Below are 12483 nucleotides of genomic sequence, written 5' to 3' on the forward strand. Positions count from 1 at the left end.
TGCGTTTTAAGTGTAGAGAAACCCTTAGTAACAGAAAAATCAGGTTCACTGTGTTTGAATGGTGTACACCTCAAGGAGAGACACAAATTGACCCTGGGACTAGACCTTGTGGAACAACCCTCTATTAGCTGGTGAGGGGGAAGAAAATTGACAAATTGTGACCAAATGTGTCTTTTTATCTGTAATTTCTCAGATTCCCACTGCCATCAGCAAGTGCTATAGCTGGAGGGGATTCACTGCTATTTTATTGTTGGTGCTTCCTGTTAAGTAATGGTCAGGGGCGTATCTGATGCGTGAAACCTTACACTGAATTTTCCCATTCAGTCACTTAAGGCTATGAAAGTTTCTGTACAACAGAAACAGTGTGGTTTCTGCTTGACTATACTGAAGGCCTCATGTGTGATTGGAAAAGAAAGAGTCAGCTCAGATGGCCTCAAGATATTTCCTATAAGCACTGTTAAAAATGAGAGAGAATGGATGACTGCAATCACACCACTAGATAAATAAGCTTTCTTAACTCACTCTCGCTTTCATTTTTTATTCTTTCTCTCTACATATCTGTTAATCTCTCTTTTTCTTTCTCTTTCCCTCACATCTTTTCTGATTCTCTTTCTCAGGGGTTCTCAAACTTTTGTACTGGTGACCCCTTTCACATAGCAAGCTCTGAGTGAGATCCCCCCCCCCAACCCTTATACATTAAAAATACTTTTTAATATATTTAACACCATTATAAATGCTGGATGCAAAGCGGGGTTTGGGGTGGAGGCTGACAGCTCGCGACCCCCCATGTAATAACCTTGCGACCACAAGGGGTCCCGACCCCCGGTTTGAGAACTCCTGCTCTTTCTGTTCTCTCATTTTTCCTCTGCTGTTTCTCTCTCATCTTTCTTCATCTTCTCTCAGTTTTGTCTCATTCCCATCTTTTGTCTTTGTCACATTTCACTCTTCTTCTTCCTTCTCTTGTCTCTCTCTTGCATTCTCTCTCTCCCTTTCTCAACATTTGCAGTCTCTCCATCATTCTAGCTTACTCTCTTGCAAGCCAGGAGGTGCAGAGACATTAGGGGGAAAAATGCTTAACTGAACTTTTCTGCATCTTAAAAGTTGTGGAGATTTCATTTGGGGTGGTGGTGGCAGAGGTTCATGGCTGTTCTTGTTTTGTCTAAACTAGTCCCCTCCCCACCCACCATCTCTATTCTAGTTAGAATGGACCTGACCCAGAGTGCATAGAATAAGAAACCTCCTCTCACCTTGTTCCTTAGCATTAGCCCCATCACAAAGACCCCATACAAAATGCTCTTGAAAATGAGCAGAACGTACACACTCATGCCTGCCATGGCACTTCTCAGATACGACTCTGAAAAGCAAGGAGGAAAATAATACATCAAAGATTTCTTTGGAGAATTTACCCAGCCCAGACTGGGGGTCTTTTAATCCTGTAGATTAGTAGAAGATGGTGCAATGCTTATCTGTAAAATCCACTGACTGCCCATTTGGCTGCCTATAGCTGTACCACCAGGGAGGGCTGGAACTTCAAATTGGTTTGAAGACTTCTAAGGAAAACGAAAGAGTCTGAAGAAGTGGTGGTGACTCAGAAGGTGGCAGCCTTCCCCCAAAGATAACATTGATCCCAATACATCAGTGTGGTGCAAGGGGGTGCTATGCTGCAGAGAGTGGGGTATGTGACTCAATAGGGGGTGCACTCCCTTCTGAGTCAGTACTGATCCTAATGACCCAGTGTGGGCTTAGGGGCTCTGTGCTGCTGAAGGTTATATCTTTAGGATGAAATCTAAAGCTGAGGTCCTGACCACTGGTGGTTAGTACAGGTCCCACAGAACTTTTTGTGAGTGGAGGGGTGTGAGTCCCAGTGTGTGTGCCTATGCACATACTCACATGTGCACATTCACATCTCTGTGAACCAAGAAACATGTACACATGTGCACCCACACATACAAATATGCACATAAGCACATGCACACCTGTACATGACAGCATGAATACACATGCTCACATGCACAAACATCCACAGCAGTACATCAGTGTATACATACAAGCATGCACACCTGAACATTCATGTGCACACTCACACATGCATACAGTACAGAGGGAGAAGGGGCTTTAACTGACCTTCTGAGACGCTGCAATCTGAAAGGAGAAACAAGCAGAAGTTAGTATTTGAGATCAGCTATCTGTGCCTTTTACAAAGAACTCCCAGTTTCCCATAATTAATTGGGTGGAGGAAGGGGGGAGGGAGAATTATGTGTCTATTCACTAGCTTGTAGGACAGCTGATTTGGATTCCAGTCCCTGTCTCAGATCCAAAGGCTGGCAGAGGCTGGAGTGTGGCAAACAGTGATCCTAGTGTCCCAGGGTTTAGGAAATTGCTCTGCTTTGCAGAACTCTGCAGTGACAATTCCCACTCTCGTACTGTCTCTTGGGACAGCAGTGATTTAAGTGGTGATGCCCTGGTGTGCTGGACAGGAGCCCTGCCTTCCATTGCAACTCCTAACCCCAGAGGTGGGAAGGCTGCAGAGGCTAGATCCCAGCACACTAGGGCTTTTGCGCTCAGTACTCACCAGCTACACCACTGACGACTTTATCATATAATTTTGTCTCATTCCCGTAGAACTCAACAAAGCACTGGAATCTGTTCTTGGAATTGGACCATTCCTGGTGTGAGGTCCTCAAGCGGCTGGTCAGTGAGTATTTTTCTTTGTTTTTGTCCAGTAGAGATTCATCCGTCCTCACCCCCTCTTTCCTCTCAACACCGTTCACCTGCCAAACCAGCTTGATGTGGTCAGGGTAGAAACCTGTGGCCAGGCACACCAGGGTGGCCTTCCTCTTCTCTTTGATCTCCTGCTTCGATGGGGGAAAGATGGCCACTTCAGGGGCAGTGATTTTGGACAAATCCTCTGGAACAGAAATCAAGATGACACAGAGAGCCCTGCACAAACCCTCTCATGCCTTCTGCCAACAACCCGTCTCGGATCCATGTATCTGACTCTGTTGTGGGAGGAAGGAGATGCTTCTACAGGCAGATTCAGTGCCCTCTTTAGAATTCTACACAGGAGGCCCATCATTTTAAATCAAAAGAGAAAATTATATTTTTTTATTATACTGTACTCGAGTCTGAATCAGTAACCACTGTATATGTACAATTTCCACTAAAGTCAATAGAAAGTGTTGGCTGTAGATTCTGGCCCCAATATTTAAAAAAGACAGCTACAGAGCAAATATAAAGTCTCTATATCTAGTCATTCATTGAGCCCTGTTGCTCTGCAATTCCTTACTATATTGGGGTGCTCTGTGTTTCACCTCAGAAAAAGATGCTGAAGACTGCACCTTCCTTTGGCTAACCCAAACTTTCCAATCTCTCAGCAAGCTTTCCTTTCTTTCTCTCCCGCAATTTAAAAAGGACAAAAGAAATAAAAAAATCCAGCCCACAAATATCCAAAGAGAAGATTGAGACAGAAGCCCAGGACTGTGAATGTTTTGTTATTTAGCAAACAAACAAACCCTTCCTTACCCAGGACAGTCAGTTTGGTTCCTGTGCCAAAATACTGTTCATATCCAGAGCACAGAGACACAGGGCAGTAGTAAAACTGAGCAAAGTAGCAACTTGCAGTTCAAGGGCTTGACTCTACACACTCCTCACCCAGGCTGAACATTCATTGTAGTCAATGGAAGTTTTGCCTGAATAGGGACTGCAGGGCTAGGCCTGTGGTGTCTCTCTATAGAGACAAAATGAACACGTGAGAACAAACCTATATGACCAGGGCCGGCTCTAGCCATTTCGCTGCCCAAAGCACAGTGGCACGCCGCAGGGGGCACTCTGCTGCTCGCCGGTCCGCCGCTCCGGTGGACCTCCCGCAGGCATGCCTGCGGATGCTCCACCAGAGCCATGGGAGGTCCACCGGAGCTGCCTGCTGCCCTCCCGGCGACCAGCAGAGCGCCCCCTGCAGCATGCCGCCCCAAGCACATGCTTGGCGTGCTGGGGCCTGGAGCTGGCCCTGTATATGACCATGAAAGGCACATAGGGAGGACCTTTGCTATTGATATACTTCCCACTTTCACAGGACTCATCAGCTTCATCGCTTCCACTACAGTTTTCTTTATCCTGCTCTTGACTTTGCAGTGGCAGAGGGGACTCTTTACCCATTCCAGAAGGGGAGTTAAATCCATGGCCCACTTCCTCTGGTTCATAATAATTGTTTCTTATTGTTTAATACTAGATTTTCCTTCCTGGACCCTAGGTTTTCCATCTTTGTCCTGTCACCTTCTGAAAGAGATCCCCATTTTTCCTCCACATATATTATTTCTTCAAGGGAATGATGTCTAGACAGTGCCTTACTGGACAGAGGAGGCAGTGGGTTGCAATGAACAGAGCACCAGACTCTGTGGGCCAGATTTTCAAAAGAGCTTAACTCACATTTATGCAGCAAACTAGGAGGCCTGATTTTCAAAGACTCAGCATGTTGGGTGGAGAGCTCTTTTGAAAATTGGGCCATGAATAAAGAGGCTTGGGTTCTGTTCCTAACTAGACCATACCTATTATGTGATGTTGGGCAAGTCACTTACCTGATCCGTGCCTCAATTTCCCAAGCTGTAAAACTTATAATGTTCACCCACCCTAGTGAAGTACTTTGAAATTTATGGAAGCAAAATACTAAATATTATTATGAAGAGTTTTCTTACCACATTCCTAATATATATGATTAAATTAACATGTTATCTGTGGACCTGTATGAATATAGCATAAAAATCAAGCTATTAATTATGGATGGTTGAATTTTTTTTGTTTCTAATTGTTTTATCAAAAAATTGGAAACAGTCTATAGAAATGTTGAGTGAAATAATGTTTTATTGTTTCCTTCAAAAATTTTCTGATAAAAGAATTCCTATTTTTAACTAGTGCTCCTATTCATCCAACCATCCCCGTGTCTCTTCTACCAGCATTACAGAGAGATTGAATGGGCTGCTGTAATATATTGCAGAACCAGAAGCACATGGATAAGAATTGTGAATAGAAAAAATAAGGCTCACCACTCAACAACATTTCCTCATGGTGAAGGTCTGTTAAGTTGTGTCTGAAAACAAGTGTGCCTGAGTGAGCAGAATCTCAGCCCTTAGACATGGGGAAAAGACTTGTTTCATTACACTTACTGTACCCCCTCTTATCAAGCAGAGCAAGCCTATTCCTTACAGCAGTGACTCTCAACCTTTCCAGACTATTATACCCCTTTCAGGAGGTTGTTTGTCTTGCATACCCCCAAGTTTCATCTCACTTAAAAACTACTTGCTCACAAAATCAGACAAAAATACAAAAGTGTCACAGCACACTAATACTGAAAAATTGCTCATGATCTGTCTCTAGCCTTTCTCATTTTTACCATATAATTATAAACTAAATCATGAGCCCCAGTTTGAGAAACACTGATATAGTACATAATACAGTATAAACAAATCATTGTCTGTATGAAATTTTAGTTTGTACTGACTTTGCTAGACCTTTTCAAGTGGCCCATTGTAAAACTAGGCAAATATATAAGTGAGTTGACAAACCCCCTGGAAAACCTCTGCGTACCCCCTGGGGGATGTGTACCCCTTGTTGCAAACCACTGCCTTACAGCACACTCTCAAGGGGCTTTGACCATTTCCCTTTGGAAATTATTTCAAGATCTTTCCCCCCACACACTAGAAATAATTCCCAGTACACTATGTGAAGGATTTCTCTTTAATTCAGTTCCAGCCCCTTTATCCCTAATTATTCCCTCATGGGCTACACTTAACAAAAATCATCTTCCTCCTTAGTATTTCATCATTCCCTGTCTTTCTCCCTTATATGTCTTCTTTGTCTGTTTCCTTCTTTATTCCTTTTTTCATCACCTTTTTATTACAAATCCAGTACACGTTCCTTAAATATGCTCTCCAGACATGTCACATAACATTAGGCACAGAATTATCTTTTCTGATATATATTGGTGCTATCACAAACCAGCAAGAAAAAAAACTCTGGGGGTGAAATGCTGGCCTTATTTAAGTCAGTGGGAGTTTTTCCATTGATGCCAAGGGAGTTGCAATTTCATCCAAGTGTTTTTCACCTTCCTTTTGCGGATCCTATCTTCCCAAAATGAAAATGCCTTTTATTGACTATGAGTTTCTTAGGAAATGTAAAGATCCCACTGGGCTGCTAGAGACAGATCATGAGTTGATAAAACTATTCATTTTTCTTACCTAGAACTGTGAGTCGGGTCCCATCTTCAAAATATTGCACTGAGCCAGAACCAGAGCACAGCATTTCCCCCACATGCTACAAATGCCCTGGAACAGGGACTCATATCTACTTTCCTGCTTTTCATTATTTCATGTTTCTCTGCTTTGTCCCTCACTGTCTGACTTAATCTTTGTCTGTCTGTTTCTCTGTCCCTTTTTTTCTCTAGATTAACCCCATTAGAGACAAGTTCATCAATTTGGCTGCCACTAGAAATGCTTCTAAAAACTGGTTTTTATTCTAGTCTCTTTGCCTGCTTTTCTTTCTTTCTTTCTTTCTTTCTTTCTTTCTTTCTTTCTTTCTCTTTTTCTTTCTTTCTTTCTTTGTCTTTCCACTCACCCAGAACTGTCAGCTGTGTCCCTGCTCCAAAATACTGTGTGCTTGCTCCAGTTCACAGCCTCTTGGAGCTGCACCAAAACCATCCTTCCCAATCCTCCTCCCCATCCAAATCCCACCAAAACCACTCTACGCTCCTTAGCGATTGGGCCAAACAGGGCTGCTTTGGTGGGGCTAGGGAATGCTGCCATCTCCATAAAGTGCTGTTAGATTGTATTTAGTTTATTTTCTCCTAGCCACTGCAGAATTGTTCTCTATATTCTAGTCTCCTGGGCTTTGTCCTGCCCTAGTTTTAAATAACTCATGCAATGACATTTGCAGAGAATATTCTACATTCTGCTATCTACCCCAAAGACTTCCCTCTTCATTCAGTTTCACCGATCCATGCTTCAAGAATCCTGCCCCTTTCACACTCCCAAACCCAGTCCTCTCCCAGCATGGAGTGTATGTTATGGTATTTTGTCATCATTTTCACTCACCCAGAACTGTGAGTCGAGTTCCGGCTCCAAAATACTGGATGTCTGTGGAGCACAGCTTCACATTGCAACATCAAAACTATTCACTACCCAGTCCTGGGCTGCTCCCCACGAGATGCCATTGTTAACCCTTAAAATGCTGGACTCTTCCAGAATCATAGCCAAAGGCATGCTCAGGAGAAAGTATGTGCATCTAGCCATCTAGCTGTGCTGTCTCAGCAGCATTTAGAAGACTAATATACTATATGTGCTCCCCAATGATGATTTGGATCAGACCTCATATTTCAAAAGATCCCTCATTTCCCTTTCCACAGTAAAGCACCTCATCTCCTGTTTCTGCACCTCAGCCTCAGCATCACCACACATTCCCAGGGTCAGCGTTTATCCTCCAAGTTCCTTCTCCCACCTCCCCTCTCCTTTATACTCTCATCCAATCTTTCTGTTTGTTCTTCCAGCTGCTGCAGAATAGTACTATTGCTAATGAATGTCTGTACCCTGATCTCAATCTTCTTCCCTTCACCCCCTCTTCAGGGACAGATGTTACCTTAGATATTGCAATAGGAAGACAGAGTCATCCCAGGAATTATACTGGATTGGGGTGGGGGAGGGGGCTGATGCACCACCTCTGAATAGGTGTAGTCTAATTGTCGGGTGCTGGCACTGCATGGGCTTCATTTCTAAGACAGTCCAGCTAGCACCCTAAGTGGGCACTGAGCAGGGGTTCCAGATGTTTCCATCAGATGTATATGGCAATCTAGATATAGAGTATCACTCTAGGGGCCCATGTGCTCTCCCTTTTTCCCCTGATTAGATATGAGATCTCCTCCCATTCTGGACTTGAAGGAGATGCTCCAGCCATTAACCACATGAGATTAGAACCATATACAGTCTCTTTCTTTCTTTCTTTCTTTCTTTCTTTCTTTCTTTCTTTCTTTCTTTCTTTCTTTCTTTCTTTGCCAATAGCTTTATTAGCATGGCAAGAAAATGTTGGCAAAGTTAATACTGCGGTTGTCTATACCCAGGACAAGTTTAATAGCAGTAATGGGGCTGATTAGTTTGTTCTCTTCCCCAGTCATCAACTCCTTTCCTGTCCTTCTGTCTCTCTCACTGTCTTTCCCCAAACCTTTCTATTGCTGTATTTGCCAGCCTATGACCTGCTAGCTTTGGCCCAGACAGTATTGCTGATATCTCTTACCAAGAACTGTGAGCCGTGTTCCCTCTCCGAAGTACAGTATATTTGCAGAACACAGCCTGACACCCCTATCAGCAAAGTTGCCACTGGAGAGGGGAGGAGAGGGAAGGAGGTGGTGGGCTGCAGTGAAGGAGAAGTTCTTTTCCTCCTCTTTACTGTCAGCCAAAGACCCTGAAACCTCCCATCTGTCCTTCCCCAGGAGAGCAATTCTTGGCCTCTGGGTGATGAGGGAATCTGCCTGTTTGGGAATGCTGAACACAGCATTGTGGTCCTAGAATCAGGTCATATTCCATCCAGCTTTAATCCTTTCCAGCTTTCCACCTTCTTTCCACCCACTCCTCCAAGCCCACACAGGAGGGCTTCTCCTTGCATAAGGAGTGGGAGTTACTCCCAGCGTGAGTTACTTGTACCCTGTTTGGATAATGCTTTATGCAATCCTAGCCTTCATTGTCCTAAGCAAGTGTCACTTCCCTTGGGCCACTCCTCATTCCATCCCCTGCCACTGCACAGCCCAACAGATCTTCTGATCTGCCTGTTAAGACTACTCACCCCTTTGCAGCCTGGCATTCCCTCCTTTTCCTCAGTTTTATCCTGTTGATGCTATACTTACCCTCTTGGAGCATCCTAAATAATTCCTCCCTCTGCTTACCCTTCCCATGCATGTATAATGCTTTGCTGGCATTTAGTCAAGTGAAACATATTTTCTCTTAATCATTTCTCATCCTTCAGCCCCCTTCCTGCTCTGTCAATATCTTTCTGGCATTGAGGGACCCAGAACTGAATGGAGTTTTCGAGGTAGGATCACAGCGGAGCTGTAGAGGGGGGGTCTATACCGTGCATGGCATTCTCAGTAGGGTCTGAGCACCACTGACTAGTAAATAGTGGTCTCTGTCTATCTGTGTGGCAGATGACAATGTGTCCCTATAGAAGCCTCTCCCAGGGACAGTGGCAGACAATTGTTAGATCCCCGCAGTTTTGCTGGCTGCCTCCACTTACCTAAGACAGTCACTTGGGTCCCTTGGCCGAAGTTCAGCGGGGAATTGTAAGAACACAGCATGAAACTGTTATAATCAAACTGAACGTCTTCAAAGGCAGAGGCAGCCCAAAATGTAAAGCCCACGGGAGCCTTGATCTCCTCTCCCGCAGCAGTTGCTGGACGCTAGTAAACACTAGTCACAGGACGATGGGGGGAATCTGTACATTTTGTGTTCTCAGGGCACAAGCTGCTCACTGGCTTGTGTCAGCAGGTAATTGTCCCCCATGCCATGTAACACTAGCACAGAGATGTCTGTTAATAGCCTGCCCTAAACCTTTCCAACCTTTGCTTCAGGCAGCTGCCTCCTGTTCTTTCTGTCTCCATTTATGTAGATAATTCCCTGTTCCTTTGGAAGGATCTACAGACTCTGATAGAGTCCCACCACCACCTTGAGCCAGCTCTCCTCTGGGTTACATACACTGAGCTCCCTCATTCTCTCTCTTGGAAAATTCAAATCATGGCACGAAGGTTTATTGCCTTGCTTTCTATATTATCTCCAGCTTTATTATTTTTAGTTCAACTAGCAAGATGTTTTGGCGAATTCTCATCCCTTCTCCGAATGGCTTCCACATTCACATTCTCTGACTCCACATGTGTCTTCGCCTCTGTCCCTGTCTGGATTCTTCTGTGCATTTTCCCTTTTCTCTCCATTTCTTTGTTTACTTAAATAACCAAGGACCACTTTTTATCCTGCTACCCACTGAAATCAGTGCAACTGAGGGAAAAGTTAGCTTCTAAGGTAAAATTGAAATGATAAGGTAGAATGTCCAACTTTCTCATGGTTACATATTAAACACTGATCTTATCTGGGTTAAATGGGAAAATGCCCGCTGTCTCTGCAATGTGTCTAACCAAAAAAGAAATAGTTATATGGGGACAAATTCCCCCAGACAGGAATTGTAGATTTTGCTAAGTTTGGTTCACAGATACTTTGGAAGATGCATTTTCTTACCTAGAACTGTGAGCTTGGTCCCCTCTCCAAAATATACCGGCTGTGTGTTTACACAGCCAATTTACTCACTGCTAAAACTTCCAGGCAGCATCCCAAATGGCAGTGATTATTATCCTGAAATTTTTGTTAAGGTGAAGGAGACATTAAACCAGGCTTCCTTCTAACCTCTAATTGGAGCACCCAGTGCTGGCATAGCATCAGTGCTATGGGGAAGAGGGGATGATGCCCCATTGGAAAGCACATTAAACTGCTTTGGAGGAGACATTAAACTGAGTTCCCTTCTGCTCAACCGTCATGGGCTGTTCCAGGTGAAGTTTTGAGAACCACAGGGCACTTATTGGAAAGAACTACTGTTCAGACAACATTTCTTCTCTTTCAGCTAAAACATGTTGTAATGCCAAAGGCTACATACCAGTGATAGTTGAGCTCAGAACATCAGCTATATTTGTTTGCACAATATGCTGACTTAAAGTGCTTTGGAGAGACAAGGAAAGTGACAAGCTTTGAGAGAAAAACAATCCTTCTCTAGATCTTCCCATGGACTCTTTGCCCACTTACCTCCTTTTCAGGGTATACAGGCACTAGAGGAGATATTCCAGGACACCCCTGACTCTCCCCAGTCTGATCCCTTGCAAAAATTTGCCAGCACCTTTACAGCAGTGACTTTTAATCTGCTTGGATTTCGCTTACCTAGCACTGTGAGCCTGGTGCCCTCGCCGAAGTAAGCTTCAGCGTAGTTACACAGTGATAGACAAAGAGCCTAGAAACACCCCACAGCCTAGAAACACCACTGCCCCCCAAAGGTCTGCCATTTCTCATGTGGACCCTGTTCTCTGCTCCTTTTTCTCTTCCTTGAATGCTGAATTTACCTGGTGAAATGTCAGCCCGATACCTATTTGCAAGCCTCTGGGAATTTGGATGTTTGAGTCACATCATAGAAGTTAGAGATGGCAAAGATTTACCTTCCTTCCCCAGTCCTATAGCCAGGACAGGATTACCCCCTGCAGTGCAGTCTCTAGGGCTTTGTCTCAGTACTCACTTTAAATGATCCTGGAAATGGGGCCTCCTTTCCGTCTTTGCACCCTTGCAAATGGTTCTCATACCTACCGTTAGTCCCCTTTATCCTAGCTATTACATTCATTTATTCCTGTCTAGTAAATCAACCCCTCACTGCCGTCTGCGGCTGTTGTCAGACATCCCTTCACTAATGGACCTTGCTTGGGATAATAGACAGAATGTCCACAAAGAAACTTACCCAACACTGTCAGCCTGGTACCCTCGCCAAAGTACTGTGGTGTATTTACACAGTGCTATGAAGGGGTACAGGAATCACCTGCCCTCAGCTATGGGAATAAAGCAACCTCAGGGAAGTTACCAGTTGGGGGGAGAGGATTTGGATTATCTAAGGAGACACAACAGATTTAGGTAATCTTATATAAGATAATGTGTCTGCTGCTCCCCGTCCCCACAACAACCTCCAAGTACTGAGTTTTTATGATGTTTTTATGCAGGACGGATATGATGAAAAAACTCTGTGTTCACTTGGAATATCTATCTATCTATCTATCTATCTATCTATCTATCTCAACCCCACCCCCCAACCGAGCCTAGGTTGAGACTCCTGTTCTCATGTAATTTTAAAAGCAGTGACCCTTTCCTGCAGTCAAAGGGCAGTGGTGGTGGTGTGCATGGGGAAGGGAGGGGGTCTTCTTCTGGATTTCACCCACACCATGCTGCAACCTGTTCCTTCAGACCCTATTCTGGACAAATTTGCACAAATGACTTTTTCATTTACTCTTGAAAAAGATATTTCATTGTCACCAATTATTTAATGCCTGAGCTTCTTTCCTTACCTAATACAGTCACTCGTGTCCCGGAACCAAATTGTACTGGAGATGAATCACAGTACAACAAAGACCATCTCAAAATATACCGCTCCCCAGAGCAAAGGTGGGAAGGGGGAACTGTGATAATCATCTTGTAACACCCAGAGAGGAGAGGAAACAGACCCTGTTTGGGATAATAGAATGGCCCAGAGGAAACTTGTCCAAACACTGTCAGTCTGGCCCCCAGGCCAAAGTATGGCTATCGTGGTTGCGAATATTGTCTAATGATAAGATGAATTAGGCTGTGGGACGGTCTCCCAAAGGGAAGTGGTGGAAGCCGCTCATATGAGACACTGAAAACTGGTCTGGAGAGCATCCTGGAGAATCTCCTGTAGGGT

General features: G+C 44.3%; 1 gene segment (V, D, J or C); it reads right to left on the bottom strand.

Moving 5' to 3' along the window:
• Positions 1-12483, bottom strand: part of LOC115636523 — a 448049-nt gene that overhangs the window by 850 nt on the left and 434716 nt on the right. Inside the window, 4 exon segments of the C gene segment in view lie at positions 1248-1354; positions 2125-2142; positions 2573-2908; positions 12113-12251. Coding sequence covers positions 1248-1354; positions 2125-2142; positions 2573-2908; positions 12113-12236 — 585 coding nt within the window.

This window comes from Gopherus evgoodei, chromosome 1, assembly GCF_007399415.2.
Source record: "Gopherus evgoodei ecotype Sinaloan lineage chromosome 1, rGopEvg1_v1.p, whole genome shotgun sequence".
NCBI classification, from domain to species: Eukaryota; Metazoa; Chordata; order Testudines; family Testudinidae; genus Gopherus; species Gopherus evgoodei.